Source organism: Mucor velutinosus, assembly GCF_035048745.1.
Source record: "Mucor velutinosus strain NIH1002 chromosome Unknown tig00001564, whole genome shotgun sequence".
In the NCBI taxonomy this organism is placed as follows: Eukaryota; Fungi; Mucoromycota; class Mucoromycetes; order Mucorales; family Mucoraceae; genus Mucor; species Mucor velutinosus.
The window spans coordinates 345,002-369,638 of NW_027041906.1; the positions used below are offsets into that span (position 1 = coordinate 345,002).

Sequence of the window (24,637 nt, forward strand, 5' to 3'; positions counted from 1 at the left end):
AAACAAGAAGAAATAAACCATGTGTACTCTCCCTATAGCTACAGAATTTATTTTTTGTCTTTTTGTATTTACTCTCTTGCGTGTATGCCCTCGTGTGTGTATGTGTTTTTTTTTTTTTTTTAATCCAACATCATCTCAATATCTTCTTCAAGCGTTGCAGTGCTATTGTTGTTGACGTTGCTATTGTTATTGCTTGTGCTATTATCAGACGACTAGAAAGGTGTATATGGCAACATGAGTATAACGCTGATCCTCCATCATTCCAAACTCACATTTGATTTCATGTAACTCTCCATCTCTCGATCTAGATCTTCAGCGGTTGGCACCTTCTTTTGACGATCTTCTCTCTTGTCGTTGCCTCTGGATGATCTGCTTGGACGGCTTGCTCTCTTGTAATCATCTCTGTCGTTGCGATCATTGCTACGACGACCGCTGCTGCTGCTGCCTAAGCGACCGCCAAGACGGTTACTAAGACGGTCATTGTTGAAACGGCTGCAAAAGCATCATCAGTACATTATGCTCACCCCCCCCCCACCCCCAGACAATCCAGCATTACCTTCCGCCTGAAGAACGAGGTCTTGAAGCAGCTCTTTCACTGATCTTGATCTGCATGGGTTGACCATCTAATTCTATATTGTTATACTTTTGGATAGCCTTTTCAGCGTCAGATAACGATTGATATGAGATATAAGCAAGCCCAGTTGAACGGCCGGATGGATCAAACATAAGCTTGGCTTTTGTGACATCGGCGACAGTGTTGAAGAGCTCTTTGACATCTTGTTCAGTGACATTGTAATGCAAGTTTTCGACACAGATTTCGACACCACGTTCAGAGCGGCCTCCTTGACCACCACGAGCAGTGCCCAGGCGGCTCAAGATACTGCTTCTAGGAACATCCTCATCGTCAAACATATCGTGGGACCATTGACCATCCACGTTTCTGGCTCCACCGCCTCGCTAACAACAACGCGTACATATCAATACATTGCAAATGAGCCCAGATACTTGACTTACTCTCTCCTCCATTACATTGACGGTGCGAACAAAGGAACGGATAGCAGGTGAACTGTTAGCAGCGCCAATTCTCTTGCGAATGGCACCACCGCTGCTGCCATTATCACGTCTTGTGTTGCGTCCAAAATTGCTGGGTCTCTTGTTATTTCCTCTTCTGTCTTTAATCGCTTCGTCGAGAGCTTGATCAAGTCTAGAGGCCATTGTGTAAGTGAATTGAGAAATAAAGGAAAGAAAGAAAGAAAGATTTATTTTTGTCAAGCAGTTTTGATTAGGTGATTGATAAAAGGATTGTGACTAGATTAAACTATGGATCGACCTGCTGTCTTTCCTGCTGCCCTCTTTTGACTGAATGCTTCGACATTGGACACATCCTCCACGCCATCACCAGTCAGTCTTAAAAACGTAATGCCTTCTGCATCTCCCACTAGAGCCATGACAAAGGTAGGTGCAAGTAGTCCCAATGCAGTGTGCTTGAGGGCAGGTTTGTAATTGATATTGCAAGTGCCGATCAACTGGCTAAAGAACTGATTCTGCTCGTACAGTGTCGGCATGGCCTCATGGACATTCTTGACCACAACTCGGAAATCTGGCTCGCCTGGGTCTTTCTTTTTCCAGCCAGGCCTTGGCTTGTATACATCCCAATCAAATGCAGGGCATAGCGATGTGTAGAATGGCTTGTACCACGGCGTAGACGGTATGATTTGCAAGGTAGAGTACATCTGTGGGTAATTGGTGCATCTGTAGTCCCATACAAGCGGCCTACTCTGTAAGGGCTGGATCCAGTGCGTGATAGTATCAAACAACAGCTTGAACATGCTGGGCATGGATGGCTCTTTTGCTGCTGTCTGTTTGGTAGTAACAGGCAGCTTCTTTGATCGCATGACAATGTATCCAAGTCGCTTTAGATACGCATACACTTGGTATTTATCAAATGTAATCCAGCCATCGCAGCATTCGCACATGAGCTGACAGTAGTCTTCAAAGTGAGTTGGATCTGCGTCGTGCTGTGTAACTGTCAATGCATTTCTGGCTATCAGGAATGCCGCTTCCTCTGGGAATAGTGTGATTGCGCCTTGATGGGAGAAGCCCATGGAGTGTAAATGCGTGCCTTTGCTCTTTGTGATGGTTGTATGATAAGGAGGCGATGCGCTCAATTGACCTACACTGGCATTTTTGGGTGTAGGCACCTTCTGCGCTATGCATTCAAACAGGGCTTGACGAGATCTGGCCAGTTGCTGCTGATCTAGCTGATGTGGTACATTGGTCTTTTCGCCTCGTTTTAGTGCTTGATTCTTTTTGCTGTGTGGGCCGTGTTAAAACGATATGCCGACCTCTGTTAGACACTTGCAAACATACCTCTTTTTGCCCAGCAACTGTGAATAGTCTATCCATACTTCATCGTCTTCTGCGTCGCTCATGATGTCGATTCGTGCATGAAAAACGTACAAAAGAGCCTACACCGCTCGCACTGATTTGGAATGTACAAATGGAAAAAAAAAAAAAAAAAAAAAAAAAATTTTCATGGTTGAAGAACCGCGCATAATCAAAAAGTCGTTGGTGTACCCTTTTCCCTTCTATTTCAAACGTTTTCTTAAGGATGGTATACACGAGAAGAAGGTCTTGTTACAAGTGTGGCAATGGTAAGCGTTTTAGAGTACACAAGGCATATCAAAAACTAACATCTATGCTAGTGGGTCACTTTGCAACAGCTTGTGAAGAGGCAGAAAGACTTTGTTACAACTGCAAGCAACCAGGCCATCTGAGCAGTGAATGCACCGAGCCCAAGCTCATTCAACCCAAGACATGCTACAACTGTAGAGAAGGTAGTCCAGACTCGCACAGGTCTTGTATCGCAGAACTAATAGCGTTGCACTAGTTGGCCATCTCATTGCTGACTGTCCCAATCCTGCAGTGCCCACTACCTATGCCAAGAAGGAAAAGCAATGCTTCAATTGCCAGCAATATGTAACGTATGGAGAGAGCAGCACACATGCTACGGCTTATTCATACTGATTTGTGTAGGGCCACATTGCAAGAGACTGTACAAATGAATCCCAACCTCGTCAGGCTGCTGAACCAAAGCAGCTTCGATTCAAGCAAGTCATTTGCCACAACTGTGGAGGCATTAACCACTATGCAAAGGATTGTCTGGCCAGTGGCATTGTCTGCTACAACTGCAAGAAGCATGGTCATATTGCTCGTGAATGTCCTTTAGCGGCTTTGTCTGTTCAGCCGAATGCTGTTCACGCCGCCGACAGACCTGTCAAAACATGTTACAACTGTGGCAAGTCTGGCCACATTGCGCGCAACTGCCCCATCGCCAAGAGAGAGAGAGACGAGGAGACTGACGAGACTGATAACGAGACGGGTGATGAGGATGACGACGGGGATGAGGAGGAAACCACGGATTCAGAGCTATCCGGCACAGAGACTGAATCTGAACAAGAACACACAGCTTAAAATTGTTGTATTTTGTAATAAAGAGTATGCATCATATACACCTCCTTAATCCTTCTGCTTGCTGCATTTGTCTAACACGGACGAGGCTATTTATTGGGGCTCTACCCTTTTTCTTTTTTTTTTTTTTTTTATTATTTCATCCCTTTTAGTGCGTTCAAATATGAATCCCTCTGTATTGCCTGCTGGGCAAGAATTGAAGAGCACCAACAGACCCATCTACGGCGCTGACTCCATACGCATCAATGACACCATCTACATCTATGGCGGTTTCTACAATGTGGCTCCGTGGAACAAGGAAGCCCTGTGGACACTGGATAGCTCCCTCAGCAAGCTGACACAGATAGAAACAGATCCATACGCCTCGCCGGCTGTGATATACCATTCACTGCAAAGCCTGAATGCATCCACATTGATCTCATTTGGCGGCCATCTAAACGAGCACAACATGACGCCTCCAGCAGAGCCAGAATATCTACGGTATTACCAATTCAGCTTTGATCTGAGAAAATGGACGCCACTCCAAAAGAAAAATGCGACAATAGAGACGCCCCTTGAGAGATTCTGGCACACAACAAGCAAATCAGAGAGTGGCATTTATCTCTATGGCGGCATGAATATGACTCATGGTTTACATGACGTTTGGCGATACAATGCAGAGATGGATGGCTGGACTAGACTATCCGACCTAGATGTGGCTAGATGTGGACATACTTCCACCATGTTGGAGTCGGTATTGAATCGTTGGGCGAAGAGAGAGAGAGCAAACACTAACATGTCAGTCTTTTCTGTAGTGATGGTAAGATGGTTGTTTTAGGCGGCTACGACTGTTCGAATGCATCGCTGTTGACACAAACTACAAAAAGCTTAATTTCATTAAATAATGCCGCTGTTTATGACACGAAAACAGACGAATGGTACCAGCAAACATTGAAAGGAGACATTCCACAAGCTAGAACTTTCCATACAGCGGTAAAATGTAAGTATAGAGCGCTTCACGTCAGTGCTTGGACTAAAAAAAGAAGGGCTTCTTTCGTAGCAAGGGACAATCGCATTGTTATTTGTGGAGGTAAATGAACCATTGTTTGCAGAATTCCAGCATGGCATTAACGGCAAATCACAGGACAGAATCAAGAGGCTGAGCCATTTCAGTCCTATCTGTCTGGAGAGCGCGCCTCTGACATGATGGCAATACTCGACGTGAATACATGGGAGTGGCACATTCCGGGCGCTTCGCCCTATCAGCCCTTTCCGAGATCGCATGCCGTAGCCAATATTGTCAATGAAACAAAAATGATTTATGGATTTGGTAGCTCGCTTGTTCTGTAAATCTCTCTGCAAACCAAGCTAAACATCTACACGTAGGCATCAACTATCACACTGTATACGACGGCTTGTATGTATTTGATTTGGACACCAATCAATGGCTGCCGCCTGCTGATGTGTATTATAGTATCCATCAGCACTACTCTGTCGGTTTGATTGTCGGATTATCGATCTTTGGTGCATTTGTCGGATCAGCTTCGGTGGTGTTGCTGGGCTACTGGCTAACCAAACGACATGGATCAACTATAAACAGTCTGTTTACAAGTACTAGACGGAATATATGGAATCCAAGGTACGATTATCCTTCACCTATGTATATAAAAATGGCTTTTTTTTTTTTTCTTACAAGCGCATATAATCAAATCAGGCCAGGGGAGCCTCTGTGGGCAGAAATAAGCCGACTTTTGTTTCGCTTTTCATTCTTGGCTATCTTCATTACTATGACTACAGTCTTGATTTTACAAGTGCAAAATAGCCCCATCATAGATCAACAGTATTACGATCATAATTCTGATTATACGGTGGCAGCACCAGGTAATACAAAGGCGATGCCATCAAGAAATGCTTCAAGCTGACTCGAGATTGTAGACATCAGATTCTGCTTTGACGGCTGGGTAAATACGGCAAGTCCTGTGCTGCAATGTGCTACTGACTTTGGAGAATCATGCAGCAATTACTTGATCAACATCACTGAAAATGTCAGATCCAATCTAAACTATTACGGCACAAAGCTATCCTGCCAGCTATTCAGACCACTGAAACAGACATTCAAACTGGGAAGAACGAACGATCGCATAGCGCACAGTGGCTCTTTTCTAAAATTCTATTACTATGGTCAACCCAGTAACAACAGTATATTGCATGTTGAATTATACCATCCGGACCATGATGCGAATCTTCCTGTATACAATATCAGTGGAGATTTTGAATGGTATAGCATGGACGAAAATGCCAAGTTTCAATCCTCGGAGCAGATGAATCTCAAAACTGAAAACGTATTTGAAGTGCATCCCAGTTATTCCACGCGCATTGGATATGAGTTATTGGAACGGCAAAAAATGGATGGCAGCGCTTGGAATTACATTGGCTTTGGCTCAACTCGCATATCTCAATATCAACTGAAGAGCAATCAAATGAGCGCTGATAGTGAGACGACATATGGTACAAACCCGCAGCCTCTGGGCTCTCTGCATGTGTATCCTATGCGCTACGATGTTACTGTAATGCGAGAACAACGAGCATTTACTCTGGTAAATGGAATGGGTATAGTCGGTGGTATCTTTGGTCTTATTGTCGGATTTCAGGCGAGTTTGTTTGGCTATCGACCTAGATCACCGTGGGGTATATTGCATCGCTGGTCCGTAGGTTTAATGAGAAGGTCATTGCTGCAAGGCCTAAGAGCTCGTTTTCCTACAACAGATCAAGTCCATATTCCCATTGTACATCCAGTTCATAGACGGTTCTCAGAAGCATTATTGTCAACCTCTCCTACTACTTCTTCAACTCCAATAAGTGCAACAAGAAAACCTCAGTTGGCTCATCGCACAACAATAATCGAAGAAAAAGAAGACGATACTCTTACAATCACTTCAAAGAAGGGTGACTTTTGTATGGTTAGCGACGAAGACGAAGATGAAGAAAAACGAATGGCTCGTTTGGAGGAGAGACTACATGTGTTTGAGCTGTTGTTTCAGGCTTATTATATAGACGATGAAGTGTTTAGATCATTACAAAATGCTCAGATATAAACTTGCCAACACCGCATATATTTCCCTTATAAGCAACAGCAGTTTTTGCTTTGAACATTCGTCCATAACCCATTATAATATTACTAGCATTTATGGATACCAAAAATTACAACAGGTGTTCCATCATTACAGTATTTACACTCCAAATGCAGACGATGTTAGTTTCTTTCTGGACGAATAAAAATTAATTTCTGGACAATATGTTTACCTTTTTAGACAAAGAGGAAAATGAAGTCGAGACAGAAAAGAGTTAGTTTTGAGACTAATCGAGATGCTCATTCAGACATTTTTTTTTACCTGTAGTAATCTAAATCAAAAAGAAGGAAACCGTGTTTATTACGGCGATGGGAGAATATAACATTTATCGATTGTTCCTTCTGAAGATTTCGGGTACTGCATTGCCGATCCAGACAGAAAGAGAAATGGACATCATGTTTTTTGCAGTGTTTTCTTCTATTTGCCAAAAACGTCGTTTCAACGTTTTAAATGCCGCTTTCGGAGTTTTGTTTGATTTGAGACCCCGCTTTTGCCCTTTAAACGATGGTGCAATTGAAATCTGCGTAGGTAGTCTGGTTGTTGAGAAAAGGGTGATTTTAGAAAATAGTTTATTATGAATAGATGCTGCTAGTAAAACTTTATAATTTATTATATGAATGTGGGATGTATGTGTAGTGAAAGTTGTAGAGGGTACTTTGCCTGACTAGGGCAGGTTTTATGTTGGGTTATTGATGATAATGTGGATGATTAATGACGGAAAATGTTCCAAATGACCGATTTTCAAAGGGCCATACCTCTGGATTTTACTAAGTGAACGAGAGGTTCAAGCTTAGTGGCTTCTTTTTCTTTCTGAGTTCTCTATACGATGGTATGGTTATTACAGATAAATAAAAAAAAAGTTGAATGTCTCCTGCTTGTAGCTCATAAAATATACGATTTTGAGCAAATTTATGAAGGGAACGCACATCTGGTACTTGAAACTTTTATATTATAATGGATATAACGTAGAGCTATTTAATGGTCTTTGATTTGTGCAAATACAGTGAGTATTTGTCGAGATATGGACAAAAAAAGGGTATCATGCAAAATCACGGATTTTCCTTCAAAATCTGCCTGTGATAGCAAGCAAAAAATCTGATAAGGATTTTTTGGTCAGGACAAGATTTTCAATATTTCATGATAGAGTTATGCCAGAGCTTCAAGCAATAGCTCATTCTATAGGAAATTTTTTGGTCTACAATGTTTAGTAATGCTTAACAAAATGTTTTGATGACAGATACTGATTAATCTTTAGAAAACAGTGAAAAAATTGCATAATTTAACTTATCAAATATCAGTTGAATAATGTACAGCAAACACTTGATATAGATACAATTAAATTCTCCTTTGAATTCTCTACAAGTTTCATATAAGTTTGAAGGGGTATTTACTATCAAGAAACGCGTAATGTAAAGGTCGATAGATTTTGGAGTCCCATGGATTCTCATTCTGAATAGCTGTAACTCTATGCATATTTGATCTCCGCAAACTCACAGGAGATCTACGCAAATATGATACATATGTACATCTTTGCAGAGCTTCATGGTATTCTTTTGCGGAGTATCAATTGTTTCTAATCTATGGGAAGTTTTTGTGATAGAAGTCAAATGTGCAACTATTCAGCCTTTTTGTGAAATGTGCAACAAATATTTGATCTTTCGCCAAACCCCAGCAAAGCAAGTCATCGCCAAGAGGTTAAAAACTACATTTCTCGACATCTAATCCATCAATCTACTATGTCTAATCAACTGTAGTTAACAGGATCTTATATGAAGCTCATTACTCAAAGTTGGCTAAAATGTAAGACACAGCGTCAAATTTCTGCCACATCACAACGAAGCAAGCAATCGCCAAGCGGTTCTGAATATAACGTTTTGAAGCACGCCGTCTCATTTGTTCTCTATGTAATGAAATAGCCACCCAAACGCAACTTAATTGAAAACCAAAGTTCATCAAATAGCACTCATTCAAATTCATGCTATTTGGATCTATTAATGAAAGCGCTCAAATGTACATCAAAAAACCATTTAAAAATACTAAAGTAAAGATGCATGCTTATATCGCACATCGTGTGAATGAATCACTCCTGATCACAGTGTATTCAATCACACCCATGATGGTCGTAATAAGTGATGGTATCTTTATCCAAATAGAATCAAATCAATAACAAGCATATTCAAATACGACAACTATGCCCTGCTGCCATAGTTGCACAATATCCCAGATAAAAGGTTCCATACTTCAATAACAAACATCACACTTTAAACCATCAAGGTTACATTAAATCATGCTATGACGATAGCTCACCCAAACCCATCAAGGTTACTCAAATCGACCCTTATGGCCAGTGCTCTTGCATTGATTACCACTTTAAATCAAACATCAACAACATTTGCCAGATATCGCAATAGCAGAACCTATTGCTCTCTATCATCACTAATCCTACAAGCTAGCTGCAAATGTATAAATACTCTTCTTTTTTTACTCAATTCCAGGATCTTCAGTTCATTTTATACACAAAATAAAATACAGTTGATTTCTATTGTATTTTACCTTTGCTTTATTTTTTTTTGTGAAATCCATTAAACCTGATTTCACTGCAGATGCTGTTTATTGAACGCATTTACAACTTATATTTATACTATTTCTACGATCGATAATCACTTAATCAATGGGACTTTCGAGTAGATATAGTAACTGATATAGTAACTGACAATCAGATCAATGCCTGCTATCAGTTTCCTGAACCTTCGGGTATATGCTGATGCCTAATAGTCGCTTTCTTTAAATCTGGCTTAAAACTAAATTTAGGCACGACAAATATATACATATGCCTAGCTAGCTCAATCGGTAGAGCGTGAGACTCTTAATCTCAAGGTTGGGGGTTCGACCCCCCCGTTGGGCTTTCATTTTTGCCAAAATTTAAAATGCGTGATACGTTTCTGGCGATGCTGAAGCTATTGTTGTAACCCCTGGATACGCACCATATGACATTCAGTGTTTCTTACGCATGTGCACGACTCTTTTTTTTCTTTCTTGATACTAAATTTTAGTTGTATCATTTATGGAGGGTCTGCATTTTAGAAAGAAGGAATCTGTAAAGAATCCCGAGGAAGAAGCAGAATTCTTGGATGAAGAAGGTAAGTTTTATTTGAAGAATATGCCTGCCTTGTATTTAAATTTATCATTGTTATAATTGAAAGAGCAAGAGAAATTATTACAGGAGCTTCGTGAGCAAAATGATACAGCAAATATGCATATTCAGGTAGACAATTTTAGGTTGACATCTTATTTAAAGACTTGCACTCAACTTGCTGATGCTTAGATTGGCCTCGTCGTTATTGGATTACTCGTAGCAGCACTGTATGGACGGCTATCATTCTGGAATGCAACTTTTACTCATTTTTGTCTTATAGATTTGGCAGCGTCTTACTACAAAAATCAAGTATACCCACCATCCCAATAGCAGACATCTTTGAATCCACACCCTCAACCTTAAAATCACCTACTTTTGCTGTATTCTTCAGCTTGATATCAATTTTTTTGTCGATTTTGACACTTTTGGGTTCCTCCAGAGTCAAGATGGCAACGATACCTCAACTTCCTCTGCGATACACTGGATCAGTTGCAATAGTAACTGGCTTCATCTCACCTTTAATGTGCCTTTTCAGTAGTGCTACATCGATTGAGCTGTTCTTCTGGGCTATACCTCTTGTATTAACGACGATGTATTGGTTTGCTTTCCATATGATAAATCAAGTTTATCAGGGCCTTGACGAATTAGAGGGCTCAAAATACAAATACAAAGGTGCTTGAAAAAAAATTGATTCAATAAAAAAATGGGCGTATTTGGAGTAATAATAAAGCAACTAGCTTTCTTTCTTTTGTTATATCCTAAAATCCTCTATCATGGCTAATTTACCCGTTTGTTACCGCTGCAGAAAAACCATCAATGACTCTACAGAACCCATTAACTGTTGCCAGTGTTATAAATATTGGCATGCAAGTTGCTTGGTATATCCAGTTGACACACATTCATTGAAAGATTGGAAATGTCCTCAGCACGATGGCAGATCATATGTAACTCTACTTCAGCCGTTTTATGCGTCTACTCTTTATTTATATCTAGTTTGAATTAGGCACGAAAGCACAAGCTAGTAAAAAAAGATGGCAATGTTGTAAAAGTTGCACTACCGGAAGAAGATCTAACGTTTCCAGAAGCAGACAAAATTGTTGACTACGGAGGCGTTGTATACAATGTGAACGCATCAGACATTGAAAATGAGTTTCTAAGCTATGCAAGAAAGTGAGATTATACTATAATAAACATCACCAAGGCAATCTATTTCTAACATCAAATGAATTAGGTATCGTTTTTACAGGTCATTGCATACACAACAGGATTACATCAAATCAGGCGCAAGTGAATGGCTTGAGAGCCTGCAAGCATTTGATTTTCAAGACATAGCACAGTTTCAGAATGATGGCGTTCAGATGCTACTAGATGCTGCCAATGTAAGTGTATGCCAATCTTTTGATCATCTTGATGAGTGACTGAATGAGACGTCGTAGATGGAGGACACACTATCGATATCAACACACCCTTCGACAGCACCAGAAGACGAAGAAGAAGAAGAAGTGGCGATAAACAACGCTGAAGGCACAAAATACCAGGCCATTGAAGAGCTGATTCGACTCAAAGGTCAAGACGAACTTATAAAGCTTTTAAATTAATTGAAATAAACTGATTATGTGGTGGAGCTTCACAAGCTTGAACAGTTTAACCGCACTCAATCTCATTGAAACTCCAAACAAAAAACTTTTTTTTTTCTTCACCTTACCACTGAATCATGTCAAGCTCTATAGACGTTCAAACTTGCACAGACATCCTGCCTCCCTTTCAACTGGTCAAAGGCATTGATCTTGGTTACAACGATGACTATGTATTTGATGTATCAGCAAATTCTCAATATGCCATCACCTCTGCATCAGACAACGCTGTTCGTCTTTACGACCTCAGCACATTGCAACTATCATACACCATCCCGGCTCATCAAGAAAGAATATCTAAAATGAAACTGAAAAGCGATCAGTACCTATTTACAGCAAGCGAGGATCAGACACTAAAACGATGGGATCTGAGAGCAGCTGGATCCACAGGCCCTGTACAAGTATTCAAATGTAAATCCTAACATGACAGCACCGCTTTTAAGTGTACTAACAGCAACTCTAGATAGCAAGCCACTCACTGCTTTTGACCTTAATTGCAACGATACAATGGCAATTGCAGGCACTGAATTCTCAACGAGCACTCAATCTGCTGATCTGGCATTCTTTGATACCCGAAATGCCGCATTGTTACATACATTTGATGAATCCCATGGTGATGATATTACAGAGGTAAGACCACGAATGAATTTCTTGGAAAGACAGCATCCTAACAATGTCTAGATCCAATGCCATCCTACATTACCAGCACAATTCATCTCTTGTTCAACTGATGGATTACTCAACAACTACGATGTCACTGAATTTGATGAAGAAGAAGCTATGCTCTCGGTAGTCAACTCTGGATCATCTGTTAACAAAGCAGGCTACTTTGGCCCTAATGCTGAATATCTGTACTGCTTGACACATGTCGAAACGTTTTCTCTACACACATTAGAAGGCGATACCATTTGCAATTTTGGCGATATTCGATCCATTGGACTGACACCCGTTGATTATGCTATTGACTGCAGCTATGATCCAGTGGCACAACGATTTTATTTAATTACTGGTGACAACAGGTAAACTATCAATGGAATGAGATGATAAGGGTATGGTTTGTATTGACTATGATTTGCAGTGGTACAGTGGATTTCTTTCATGTCAATGTTGGACAGCTTCAACACTGTCAACAACTTAAAGTGGCTGGTGGTCATTCTGATGTCGTTCGATCATTATACTGGAACCATTCAACACAAAGCATTTTAACGGGAGGAGAGGACGGTAGATTGTGTGCTTGGCAGGGTCAAGCATGAGCTCAGACAGAATAGAATGTAGATATCAAAATGGCATCATACAGGCTTGGTTTATCCGTTCAATGACACCAATGATGGTTTTATTGTCAGGTGGTTTATATATAAATTGTAGCCATTTTCATATGGGGAACACGTCAACTATCTATCAATAAAATCAAATCAATCTTTCACATATCAAAATGCCTGTAGAGAAAGGACTCAAAATAGGCATGGCAGTTGGTTGTCTTGTCCTGATTCCCATCACCATCTTGATCGCTCTCGAATACTTTAATATTGGGCCCATGGTTACAGACGCTGACAGGGCAAATTTTGCAATGCAAGAGTCAAGTTCAACAATCCTCAACTCTACTGTCATTACAATTTCTAATTTCAAATGAAATGAACGTATTTTAGATTGATATTTGCAGTATGGATGACAATTTGAAATAAAGATACGGATAGAAAGCGCAGAATGTTTAGTGTTGATTATCAGTGACATGAATCAAGGCAATTAGATTGGCAGCTGCAATGCAATCCAAAGTGCAGCAGGCAGTTGCTTCGTACCAGGGCATCAGTTTTCAATAATAATTAGCCTAGACTTTGATACGTTCGTCTCAGATGTAGCAGGATAGACAAATTGAGGATTGGAAGCTCTTTCGGAGAGCATTCTCAAAGAATCGCAGTGGCTTAAAGGAAGACATTGATTACTCACTCAACAGCATAGTTTAAAAAGATAGATGTATATGTGTAAAGATGAACCAAGCACAGGATACTACCATATGAAGGGGTATATAGTAATAGTAGCATCCAGCGACGAGAGTTCATTCGATTTTAATTCCAAAGAGATTGTGATTTTTTTTAAAAGAGATATACTCAGTTAAAGGGTTCGTTCTCGTCTCACCCTTTTCCTCCCTTCCCTTCACTTGATCCATTCTCTGAGAACAGAAACAAGCAAAAGAAAAAAGAAGAAAACACTAAATTTATTTTAGATGCAAATTATAAAATTTACTCTTCATCGTCCTCGGCCTCTTCATCGTTGGCAATGTTGAAGTAACGAAGTTCGAAGGTTTGCTTGTCAGTGGCAATAACACGGAGCCAATCACGGATTTGGTTCTTCTTCAAGAACTTCTTGGTAAGGTACTTGAGGTAACGCTTGGAGAAGGCAATGTTGGCGACAACAGTGATCTTGTTATCAGCAGAACGAGAGATGGTAACAGCTTCACCGAGGTTGTTGGTGCGACCGTCAACCTTGATACGATCATGGAGATACTTCTCGAAAGCGGCAGCATCAAAGATCTTGTCGTTAGCAGGACCAGAACAGTCGATGACGAACTTGGACTTCTTGACGGCAGCGGTGGAGGTCTTGACGGGAGCCATTTTTAAAAAAATATGAAAAGAATGAGAGGAAGAACTAAAAACTGGCGTTCCATGTTGAACGCTGCTATTTATTGCAGCTGCTAAAAAATTTTCATCTAAAAAATTTATGGACTGTTTGCAATGGAACTTTAGTGGCTTGTATAAATGCTGATTTGGTACCTGAAATTGAGGGGATCCAGTGGCATTCGGTGGATCAAAGAATTCATGCATTTACGCTTCTAGACGGCTGTGCATCAGGATGCCTTGGTTCCTGGGTATATCTCATTGCTTGGGTATTATTTGACTGCGGGTGAATGATCAGCATTCTTTAACTTGAAACTGAGATGCTGCACATTTGGTTGTAAATCTGAAATCCAGCCAAGGCGTATAATCATGCTTTATCGCTGCTGCAACATGGAGCTACCCTTCAGGCTTCCAAGCGCAAGCAATTTCTGATCTAAGCTTAAATATTTGCCATTCATATAGCAACCAAGAAGAGATGAAAAGGCTGCCCAAAGAAGAGGCTGAGGAAGGAAACTTCTTAAACTAGCAATCATATGGCAGGTGGGTTACCCAACCCTAAATCTTAATGTAGTCATTTCTTGATCTATACTTTTCAGTGTGTATGATAACTTTAAATTCAGAGAAGTGTATAAAAAAAGATACCGCATGATGCTATTCCAATAAAAATGTGGATTTATTGACATGTTGGCTAGAGTATTGGACTGAAATTAGTTGCTGCGAACGATCATTCAAATGAAAACCTCATGATGATCCAAGTATTACATTTACCATGATCTTACATGTATACAAAGAGTCACTATTTTGACAATTGATATGTTACATATTTATATGAATACTGATCAATAAATAATTCCTTCTCCTTTTCTTTTTTCTCTCTACTTTTTCAAACTAATACAATTTATACCTACAAACACATATACCAGCATCTCAGTATGATGAAACTAGCGCTGTTTTCGTATGGTATCCTGATTTGCATTACAATGTTTGTTTGGTATTGGTTGATGAAGCCTACAAGAGACTTCTTCCTTCTTGGAGATTGGACAACCAGCAATCTAGCATTGTCTCAGGTACCTGCATCTTCATGGTCTGTCTGGACAGGCAAGTATCCCGAGATCTACAAAGAAGCACCCATCTACAAGAGCAAGCAACATGGCTACTTTCTTCATATTACAGACATGCATGTAAGTACATCAGGGGGTTTCACAAGGGATTGCAAAATGCTTGCGTATTTGTATATAAAGGGGGGGGAGGACAAAGGGATGAAGTTTTGTTCATACTGACTGAATTCCCTATTCCTACAGATTGATCCAGATTATATCCAAGGAGCCACTGTGAAATCAGCTTGCCATCAGTTGCCTGATCTGTATGCCGAGAAAAAGAAGAAGAAGCAAGAACCCGTCATTTTATCAGGAAAGTACGGAACACCTGGAGAGAGATGTGATGCACCGATTCTGTTGGCTCAAGAGACATTGGACTGGATTTCCAAAGAATGGAAGGACAAGCTTGATTTCGTCGTATGGACAGGCGATAATGCCAAGTAGGTGCCACTAGAAAGAAGACTTGTCCAACATGAAACTAACGTTAAAATGCCTCAGACATGACTGGGACAAAAAGCGTCGTAGAAAGAGAAGACATGTGTATGAGCTTAATCAACGTGTCACAGACATGATGATGGATACGTTTTGGGTCAATGATAAAATACCCATTATCCCAAGTTTTGGTAATAATGATGTCTATCCCCATAACCAGATTGGAGGCGCTGAAATAGATGGTGATTTGCTCATGTTTTATGAACGCATGTGGAGATCATGGATGCCAATGCAACAGAGATCCATGTTTCGTCAAGGGGGCTATTACGTCGTACAAGTCGCACCACGCTTGAACGTCCTTACTCTAAACTCAATGTACTTTTACACCAAAAACAAGGCTGCGCACAATTGTTTACACCCTGATAGTCCAGCAGCCATTCAACTCGTGTGGTTTGAAGACCAATTAAAGAAGGCGCGCAGAGACAATGAGAAAATCTATGTGATCGGTCATGTCCCACCATCTCCTCGTGATTACAAGAACACCTGCTTGACAGCATACATGCGCATTGCCACAAGCTACACTGATGTGATTATGGGTCATTTCTTTGCCCATCTCAATATGGATCATTTCCTCATGTTTGATGGCAGGCAAGATGCAAAGTCTGTTCCTGTTATGCCTGCTCTGGATCATCATTTGCTGCAGCAGCCACAACAACAAGCATTTCAAAGCAACGTAGATCAACATGATGAGGATGACGATCATGAAGTCTTTCACACGGCAAGAAACATTGAAGCTTACATGGGATGGTTGAAGAACATGTACCAAAATATAGAGCCATTAGATGATGACAAGAATAGAAGCCCTGAAAAACCTCACCCTCCATTAGTTGTTGTGCAAGTATCTCCATCCATTTTACCTATCTATCACCCATCGTTCAGAATCTATCAATATGAAGTCAATCCAGATGAAGACAGCGACGACGATGATGGTGACAATGGCGATGATGATGACGATGATGATGACGATGATGATGAAGACAATCTTTTGCCTCATGGTACCTTGCTAGGCTATTCCCAATACTTTGCCAATCTCACCAAGTGGAATGAATTGAATACAGACAGGCCCTTAGAATACGAACTAGAGTACTCGACCAAGGAAACCTATGGCATGCAAGATTTGACGGTAGAATCTTACTTTGATTTGGCCAAACTGATGGTGGAAGATAGCGTAGAGGGAAACAAACTTTGGGAGATATACCAGAATCACATGTTGGTCAAAAGCAAGAATTTTACATCTTTTGATGATAAATTTTAATAATAAAGCATTGCATTTTCAAGCTGTATCATCTGTACATATTATATAAACATCATCTGCTTTTATTGTTTGTAGTTTCATGCTCTGAAATTCGAGCTTATTATGCAATTTTTCTTTCAGATCCGAGATTGATGCGCACTGTATTACCTTGTAACGGAGGCATCATAAGGGGCTATTTTCCACTGGGCGATCCCTTTGAATTGTGTATACTTATATTAGCGTCAAAACATAGCTAACTGTATGTACAGCATGGCGTCTGTCGGAAACAGGCATCACTATGAGAGTTGGTAATCATAGCATCACCTCATGCCTGACTACAACCTGTTTACTATCGCCAGATTATTCGCAACTTTTGGTTTTGGTTTTCAAACGCCTATAGTTATATGAATACAAAAATAACAACTTAAACTATTCCAACCATAACATATGCATCATGGTTTTATTCTGATGCTATTTCATCCATATCTTACTGCAGGCATTGTAACAGATAACCATGGCCACCACCCAACAGCCTGCGATTTCAAACGCCGGCGTTTTCTTTTTTTTTTCAGATTGATAAAATTCGACCTAAAAAGTGATAATTCTATCTTCAAGGTCAAATTCGACTAGATAAGTACTATTTACGTTACCCAGCTACCAGCCACTTTTCTGTAGCATTTTTCAAGGCGCTTCTGATGGTACCAAGAGCACACGACTTTTTCCTTTAAACTAAAGAGTAATCTTGAAAAGTTTAAAATGCGGTTTTGGAAGCAAAAGTCAATTTTTTTTATATACAACTTTCGGTTTCGCAATGTAAGACGTTGCAATGAGTCTCTAGGATCATTTTGATCCTATAAACACTATAGAAGAAAATGTCGTTTTCGAGGTGAAAAACGCGATCAACTGAAATTCGGCGATTTTCGTGAGGTATCCCTCATGGAAAAATGGCAGTTTTCGACCATGTTTTCATGACCCAAAATTTTTTTAGCCAAGGCGTCAGGAAGTATCCACAATCTAAAAGCAATCATTGAATACTATCCTGACCTCTGGAAACGAACTGTAGGACGAGAAATGAGCGGTTGAATTTGACCAGATATGGCAGATTTTTAGCATAATATCGCGCAAACAAAGGCTGTATAGATATGGCAGATGGTCAAATCAATCATTTGGTACATTGCATTGTACGAGATTCAAAAGGTGATCTGTGGCCGATTCTATAAGGATTTCATCACAATTGGTAGCACCTGAGATTATAGTGCGACAACATCCTGCGATCTTTTGCCCAACGCAATGCCTATAAAAAGGTAACAGTATGTTGTCATGAAGCTTGTCTGATAGTCTATCCAGAAGGGATTTAACGTTGTATGACAAACACCACATGCATCAAGTGATTGCCATGAATGACAATGCGTATCGCCCTGTATTCAATCAGTTTGCTTGCACATGTAAAAGCATATACCGTTGGCCAAGATTTTAAAGATCGAAAGGAGTATATAGTGAGTTTTATTGTATAATATAATGTTGTAGTATGTGAGTTTGGTTGTAGTGTGCGCATGTATATAATTTAGATATGTGTCTCGGCCAGCTTCTCGGCTAATTCGTCTTCTGCCTTTGTATCTAACTTTTCATCCTTTGTAGGTTCTTTGGCTTCAGCCTCCTCGGCCTCCTTGACAAGCTCAGGTTCTTCCTCCTCCTCCTCCTCTTCTTCTTCTTCCTCTTCTTCACTATCGACATCTTCCATTTCATCCAACTCGTCCAAAGCATCCTCATGGTCCCAAGTAGCAAGTGCATCTCTCAAGATCTCAACCACTTGATGATCCTCTTCAAACATGTTACCGTTCAATTCAAGTTTCTCGAGCAAGTTCAAGTGTGATTTGATAGCAGCAGCTAAAATTTGGACAGCATCAGCACGGATTTCGTTGTATTGAGCCAGCAATTCCTTCAATTGCTTGTTTTCACCGCGCTCAAGAGCAGAGAACACATAAGCACCACCCTTCTTGCTCAATAAACAATCAGAGACGTTCAAGATTTCGAGGTTGGGCCAGCTAGGCAAAGCAGCAGCCAAAGCTTTGGATCCTTTGACGGTGAATGTGTTGTCCTGAAGATCGAGGTGGCGCAAGTTTTTACAATCACGAAGACCTTCTACAATGGTGCGAATACCGTCAGGGCGAATACCGTTTTGAGGCATACGGACGACTTCCAAGGTACCATGAGAAGAGAAAGCACGGGCCAAGGCTTTGGAGGATCCATCTTCGAGACGATTGCGTCCACAAATAATGGTGCGAAGAGAGCTAGGGCGATTCTCTGCTTTAGCGTTATCAGCGTTGGCTTGAAGTGCTTGAGCGATCATGGCACCGCCACCCAGACCCAAACCATTGTTGTTGAGACGCAATGTTTGAAGGGTTTTTGTGTTGGATAAAAAGTCGATCAAAGGCTGAGCACCTGCAGGACCGAAAGCATTGTCGGATAAGTCTAATTCTAACAAATCTACTTGTTCAAAGGCATCACACAGGGCCTTGAGAGCGAGAGGAATTTCGGACAGCAAACGGCCTGTAAAGATGTCGGATAAAAGAGCTTGCTATGGGGATGGTCAGTGGGAATGTTAGACAATGACAGGCGAGCAGAACCTTACCTTTAACTGCGTCTTGGTCTTTAATGCTTCACCCAAGGCTTGACCAGCCTCAACACCAATGGTATTTCCACTCAATTTAATGACTTGAAGGTCGTCCATTTGACGGATGGTATCAACAAATTCTTGCACATCGGCAGCAGTGTTCAGCTTGAGGCCCTTACCCACGATGGAAAAAACAGTATTCTCCTCAAGTGTGTATTCGTTAATAGGAGCAACCATCGTTTATTGTATCTTTTTATATAACAAAGAAAGAAAGGAAAGAAAAAAAAGGACAAAAATTTATTTGACTGTAAATAAATTGACTTCGCGTTCACCTCTCTTGCTGTGCTTCTTTCTCTCTCTCCTCCTCCTCCTCCTCCTCCTCCTACCTCACCCAGAGCATCCTTCAGCGAGCATCATCACGTGGAATAAGGTAGTTGTTGAGACGGCGCCACCAAGGAGTCAATTTCACATTGGATGACGGCTGCTGTGGTTGTGGTTGTGGTTGTGATTTGATGGTGATGCCAGGGCTGGACCTTTTCTTTTGATCCAAGCTTCGCTTCAGTCTATCATGGGGTGCTGCTGTGGTGGTTGTGGTAGGTGTGGCAGGTGGTGGAGCCTTCGTAAATAGGGTGGATTTCTTCTTGATGATCTTTTCAGAAAAGAACATGGAGGATTTCTTGAGTATATTTTGCTTTTTTTTTTTGCGGTTGTGATGGCTGTGGCTGAGGTGGTCGCTGGATCGAGATGGCAGCTGAAGCGCAGCAGGAATCGCTGTCTAGTAGAAAGGATTGCTTACTAGCAGCTCTAGCAGCAGCAACCACAGCAGCTGCCGATGTACTTGGATTTTCATGTTCTTTGATCTTGAAACTACTGGTACTCGTAAGTATGCTTGTTCTATTTATATCATTCAAATGCTGGCTAGAAGCGATAGATGAAAAGTTTCGCTCGTCCTCATCTTCTTCATATGTTGTATCCGACATGTTGATATCAGACTGATCCATGACAAGATGGGACTAGAGTGAGATGGTGAGTCTGTGTGAGGGAAGGAGGACGCATGAAAAAGCCTAAATGACGGCGCCCACACTTACGTTTTGGTCTTGATCCATCTTTTGATCAAATTGATCCAGCAGATTCTTGGAGAACGAGTCTTCTTCATGGTCTGGCGTCCATGTTTGAAAATGGAGAGAGATCAAGGACATTTGGTGGTGGAGTGGATGACTCATGTTTGTAAAGGGAATGAAAGAGAGAGAGAGAGAGAGAGAGAGAAAAGATTAGAATCGATGAATTTGCATTTATTTATATACATGGTTTATCAATAACGCTGTATGGATGATATGTATTTATACATGATATGCAAGGAGATTCACCCAATTTTTTCCTGGTTCTTTCTTTCCATCTTTCTCGCGCGCAAAAAGACCAAAGCTAACGACATGTAATGTAAGAGCATGTATCATAATTTATGCGTTCATTTTATTTATTGTCTCAAGGCTTTTAGTCTTTCCGTCAACAGTCTATCCTCGTCCTTTTCCTTCTCTTTCTGCTTGGGTTCGTTCAAGACCTTGCTTGGCTCCAATTCATTCAAAGCGTCATTCAACTCCAACCCGTGTTCATCTGCAACTTGGTGCATAAGCGAATCAACCTCATCTTGGGGTGTGTTCATGGTAGTTGTGCCTGCCATTGCGCCTTCCATGTAGCCTGTTTGGACATCAAGATCTTCGAATTGCTGTTCAAATTTATCCATCACCATGGAGATCTACCGAATGCTTAGCAGTAGCTCACCATATTGCACTCCATTGTATTTACCTGCTCTAAATTCATTGTATCCATCGCTCTTCCCATGCCTCGAACCACTTGAGCCATTGAATTAGATACCTAATTCATTAGTTAGTATGTGCACACACACATATATATTCCATGACATCATACAGCATGTCTGTGTATACATGTACCTTTCTCATGGTGATGGCAGTTTGAACACGACTTGCGACGGCATCGATACGAGAGGATAGTTTGAGCAGATTCAAGGATTCATTCTTCTTTCGGATAGCATTTGAGGCGTATATGCGAGCACCCTCCATGTTACCGTCCTGGATGGCTTTTTTCAGCTTGTTCTTCTCGGTTGTTTCATCTTTTTGGCAGCGCTTGGATTGTTTATTGAGTTGTTTCGCTGTAAACTGTGATAAAACGATGGTGCTTAGCTCAAAGGCACACAACACGTACGCCTTTGGTAATTTACCTTTAACTGAAAAAGCTGGTCTAAACAGAAATAATTTAATATCAAATGTTACTATTTTTACATGTGCAAAACCTGATTTCAGAAGCCTGTATTGCAGTCGTACTTTCTAAACCGTTCATATTGGATATCTTTGAGGGGATGAAAAAGGACAAAAAGGAAAAGAAAATGCTTGGTATCTTTTTTTGTAGGTTATTTTTTGAATAGCAGCATCGTCTACACACTGATCAAGATTGGGTTTGTTGGAAGCCAGATCATGCAATTCTATTTGTTATAGGCAGGTTGTTGCTCGGTTACGAAACACACACAGTTCTAGGCACAAGAGCTTGATTTTATCATGATATGGATGTCCCGAACAATAATATTTACTGGTAAATAGCATCATATGAAACTTGTTGGAGGTTTCCCTCTTCTTTCTTTTCTTTTTCTCCCTCTGTAAAATGTCTAGCAAATCAGTCCACCTGCCACATTGGCTGCCCACTGTGTCTATCGGGAGAGGTACGTTGTCTGACATGGCTGCACTGGAACAGTTTGACCAGCATTGGCAGGCTGCCAGATACACGCCCTGGCGATTCTACTATATGGATTATGAGATGCTGCAAAGAGAGATGACCGCTGCTCAGGATAGTCGTATCGTGAGTAGTAGGTTGCAGGATGAGTGGATCAGAGTAGGGCATTTCGTATGATATATTTAAATACATCAAGCGAACTCACTGAATATACTATAGATATACGAGTTTTACATGCTGAAAAGAGGCGAAATTGACAGACGCATCATGGCATTTCAAGACCAAAAGAGATGCACCATGCTTTCAGCTACTTTTCAATCACTCACATTGGAGATCCTCCAGCTGTACAGATTTGCAAAGCTGAATTACTGTGGATTTCTACGCTTGTTTATGCAGTATGATTCAACCAGTGACAATGATGTGCACAAGGTAGTTTTCCGCAAGCCCTTTTGGACAGATGCCATGGAATACCACAAGCTAGCCATAGAGGCAAATTTCTTGTATTTGACCAGTTCATCGGTATCACCCTATTACCGCATATCCACATTCTTCAAGGCACAACAACTGGATGACACCAAGGCCGAGACTGATAACAGCAAGGATTCCCACGTGGCACTGCTTCAACAACAACAGCAACAAGCCAACACAAATAATCATGCATCCAAGAGGACTAACCATGGTTCATTAGCATATTCGCCTTTGTCTTGTTCTATTCATTCTTGTGAAACAAGGCCATCATCAGACATGTGTCTACAATCACCACCACAACAGCAATATCACACTTATTGGCTTCATCCAAGCAACATGCTTGAAATCATGCTGTATCTCTCTGACAAGATGACGATAGCTCAAGATGATACCGCTTTCAGAGCTCTAGCAGTGAACGAAATTGGCTATTCTGACAGACATCACACATGCGACCATCAATACAAAATGACCACGTTGTACATGGATACGCCTCAATTGAGCGGGTATACACAGAGACTTGATAAGAGACAGACAATCTTCATGACCCGTGCTCGATGGTACGATAGTATCAGCAGCTTAGATACTCACAGTCCTCATGCCATGGTGGAGCAAAAAGTGTACGACGCGAATAGCACAGAGCAGGCGTGGGTGCAACAGCGAGTTTGGCTCAAATCAAAACATCTACAGCCGTGGCTTTCTGGGTCATTTTCTCTTGGCAGCATATTGTCCAAAGATTCATGCCAGTACCACGCAGATGGAAACACTGTAAGCTCAGATGATGCAATACATGGAATGAGGGATGCGTGTCTTTCGATGGAATATCAAGTGCATACAAGGCAGCTACAGCCAGGTAATGATAAGCGTCCTTTCTATTGACTGTGTTACTCATGCTCAAGGCAAATACAGTGTTCAAAGTAACCCAGAACCGCATTGTTTATACCTCAATGGACCAGTCTATCACCATCTCGATCGATTCAGATATCAGCATGTGCTCGACACAAGACACTATCTGGCAGCAAACAAAAGCAGAAGATCCATTTCCATACTGCGTTGTTGGCATCACCACCACGGCAAGTACAGACCATGCAGAAAACGAATGGTTGATGCAATTAATGAGATGTGGCATGCTTACGCCTGTAGACGGATTCTCTGCCTACTTGCATGGTATGGCAACACTGTCCAAAGATTTGCCAACGCCAGATTGGATGTCGATTCGCATGAATGACACCGGACATGAGCCTTTGTTGATCCAAGGGCAAACGCCACAACAACAGCATAGGAAACAAGGTATCATTACTTCTAAACACAGTCTGGATAGTATACAAACAACAACAAGTGGTGAGAGTAGCAGTAGAAGCAGCAGTGCAAATACCATTGCCACCATCATTACGTGCTACGACGATGATTTGGATGGGAAACAACAACCAGCAGAAGAATCGCCTACCCATACCAATGCTAATTCACCACTACTGCATCCCCAAGATGGCTGCTTTCGACAGCAAAGCAGAAGTGGTATGAGAAGGTCATTTGACTCGTATTGCAGCTTTGATCATCCCACATCCTCTCGATCTGATCCAACCAACTGCAAGAGTTGTATAGACAGGATACTCTTAAGCGAACAGCAGCAATGTATGATGGACAGGGGTTATGGCAACAGCAGCAGCAGCAGTCTAGGTAGCCATCTGCCCATTGTCTCTGTATACGAGAGGGAAACCATCACATTCAGCTCGTTCTTGCTTCAGACATTCTGGCCCAGAAAGTTTAGAAGTTTTGAAAAAGAGCCTCTACTGCTACAACATCATCATCATCATAGAAAGCACCGTTCATTCAGCAGTAGTAAAAGTAGCAGTAGCATTGCTAGTTGCAGTAGCAACCATTGCAACATCAAAAACATACCCTTATCCCCACCAACACAGCCACCAAATCTAGGAGAACGGTTTTCTCGTGCTGCTATATTGACAATGACATGTGTTGTCATGTCACTCAGCATGTCCTGTATCTTGTATATTGCTTTTTTGATAGAATAA

At 41.1% G+C, this 24,637-nt stretch overlaps 13 protein-coding genes and 1 non-coding gene across 14 annotated transcripts; 8 read left to right on the forward strand and 6 right to left on the reverse strand.

Annotated features, from left to right (window-relative positions):
- Positions 1-119: 119 nt before the first annotated feature.
- LAS21 (major facilitator superfamily transporter protein) lies at positions 120-1,215 on the reverse strand (the record flags this gene model as incomplete). Its single annotated transcript, XM_064829594.1, has 4 exons — positions 120-212; positions 273-492; positions 557-957; positions 1,015-1,215. 4 exons carry the CDS (start codon positions 1,213-1,215, stop codon positions 120-122), a joined length of 915 nt encoding a protein of 304 aa, XP_064682096.1.
- A 98-nt stretch (positions 1,216-1,313) lies between these two features.
- MET32 (transcriptional regulator of sulfur amino acid metabolism) lies at positions 1,314-2,432 on the reverse strand (the record flags this gene model as incomplete). The annotated part of the gene is made up of 2 exons (XM_064829595.1): positions 1,314-2,313; positions 2,371-2,432. 2 exons carry the CDS (start codon positions 2,430-2,432, stop codon positions 1,314-1,316), a joined length of 1,062 nt encoding a protein of 353 aa, XP_064682097.1.
- A 179-nt stretch (positions 2,433-2,611) lies between these two features.
- On the forward strand, positions 2,612-3,474 carry ATC70_010377 (uncharacterized protein; the record flags this gene model as incomplete). Its single annotated transcript, XM_064829596.1, has 4 exons — positions 2,612-2,654; positions 2,706-2,837; positions 2,891-2,979; positions 3,037-3,474. The coding sequence occupies 4 exons, from the start codon at positions 2,612-2,614 to the stop codon at positions 3,472-3,474; spliced, it is 702 nt and encodes a 233-aa protein (XP_064682098.1).
- A 160-nt stretch (positions 3,475-3,634) lies between these two features.
- ATC70_010378 (uncharacterized protein) lies at positions 3,635-6,545 on the forward strand (the record flags this gene model as incomplete). Its single annotated transcript, XM_064829597.1, has 7 exons — positions 3,635-4,200; positions 4,266-4,450; positions 4,511-4,540; positions 4,595-4,780; positions 4,837-5,089; positions 5,273-5,331; positions 5,386-6,545. The coding sequence occupies 7 exons, from the start codon at positions 3,635-3,637 to the stop codon at positions 6,543-6,545; spliced, it is 2,439 nt and encodes an 812-aa protein (XP_064682099.1).
- A 2,868-nt stretch (positions 6,546-9,413) lies between these two features.
- ATC70_010379 lies at positions 9,414-9,486 on the forward strand. Its single transcript has one exon. It is a non-coding gene; the product is annotated as a tRNA-Lys (tRNA).
- A 159-nt stretch (positions 9,487-9,645) lies between these two features.
- On the forward strand, positions 9,646-10,397 carry ATC70_010380 (uncharacterized protein; the record flags this gene model as incomplete). Its single annotated transcript, XM_064829598.1, has 4 exons — positions 9,646-9,721; positions 9,785-9,846; positions 9,907-9,944; positions 9,998-10,397. The coding sequence occupies 4 exons, from the start codon at positions 9,646-9,648 to the stop codon at positions 10,395-10,397; spliced, it is 576 nt and encodes a 191-aa protein (XP_064682100.1).
- Positions 10,398-11,075: 678 nt separating this feature from the next.
- Positions 11,076-11,315, forward strand: ATC70_010381 (uncharacterized protein; the record flags this gene model as incomplete). The annotated part of the gene is made up of 2 exons (XM_064829599.1): positions 11,076-11,096; positions 11,154-11,315. 2 exons carry the CDS (start codon positions 11,076-11,078, stop codon positions 11,313-11,315), a joined length of 183 nt encoding a protein of 60 aa, XP_064682101.1.
- A 116-nt stretch (positions 11,316-11,431) lies between these two features.
- ATC70_010382 (uncharacterized protein) lies at positions 11,432-12,604 on the forward strand (the record flags this gene model as incomplete). The annotated part of the gene is made up of 4 exons (XM_064829600.1): positions 11,432-11,762; positions 11,815-11,981; positions 12,033-12,370; positions 12,430-12,604. 4 exons carry the CDS (start codon positions 11,432-11,434, stop codon positions 12,602-12,604), a joined length of 1,011 nt encoding a protein of 336 aa, XP_064682102.1.
- Positions 12,605-13,588: 984 nt separating this feature from the next.
- On the reverse strand, positions 13,589-13,960 carry PSE1 (importin subunit beta-3; the record flags this gene model as incomplete). Its single annotated transcript, XM_064829601.1, has 1 exon — positions 13,589-13,960. One exon carries the CDS (start codon positions 13,958-13,960, stop codon positions 13,589-13,591), a length of 372 nt encoding a protein of 123 aa, XP_064682103.1.
- A 935-nt stretch (positions 13,961-14,895) lies between these two features.
- ATC70_010384 (uncharacterized protein) lies at positions 14,896-16,807 on the forward strand (the record flags this gene model as incomplete). The annotated part of the gene is made up of 3 exons (XM_064829602.1): positions 14,896-15,144; positions 15,265-15,500; positions 15,559-16,807. The coding sequence occupies 3 exons, from the start codon at positions 14,896-14,898 to the stop codon at positions 16,805-16,807; spliced, it is 1,734 nt and encodes a 577-aa protein (XP_064682104.1).
- A 1,543-nt stretch (positions 16,808-18,350) lies between these two features.
- Positions 18,351-19,637, reverse strand: JIP5_2 (WD repeat-containing protein jip5; the record flags this gene model as incomplete). Its single annotated transcript, XM_064829603.1, has 2 exons — positions 18,351-19,364; positions 19,419-19,637. 2 exons carry the CDS (start codon positions 19,635-19,637, stop codon positions 18,351-18,353), a joined length of 1,233 nt encoding a protein of 410 aa, XP_064682105.1.
- A 166-nt stretch (positions 19,638-19,803) lies between these two features.
- RGA2_2 (Rho-type gtpase-activating protein) lies at positions 19,804-20,623 on the reverse strand (the record flags this gene model as incomplete). The annotated part of the gene is made up of 3 exons (XM_064829604.1): positions 19,804-20,171; positions 20,239-20,413; positions 20,489-20,623. 3 exons carry the CDS (start codon positions 20,621-20,623, stop codon positions 19,804-19,806), a joined length of 678 nt encoding a protein of 225 aa, XP_064682106.1.
- Positions 20,624-20,874: 251 nt separating this feature from the next.
- ATC70_010387 (uncharacterized protein) lies at positions 20,875-21,755 on the reverse strand (the record flags this gene model as incomplete). Its single annotated transcript, XM_064829605.1, has 5 exons — positions 20,875-21,153; positions 21,204-21,272; positions 21,350-21,574; positions 21,637-21,656; positions 21,740-21,755. The coding sequence occupies 5 exons, from the start codon at positions 21,753-21,755 to the stop codon at positions 20,875-20,877; spliced, it is 609 nt and encodes a 202-aa protein (XP_064682107.1).
- A 318-nt stretch (positions 21,756-22,073) lies between these two features.
- Positions 22,074-24,637, forward strand: ATC70_010388 (uncharacterized protein; the record flags this gene model as incomplete). Its single annotated transcript, XM_064829606.1, has 3 exons — positions 22,074-22,301; positions 22,362-23,460; positions 23,517-24,637. 3 exons carry the CDS (start codon positions 22,074-22,076, stop codon positions 24,635-24,637), a joined length of 2,448 nt encoding a protein of 815 aa, XP_064682108.1.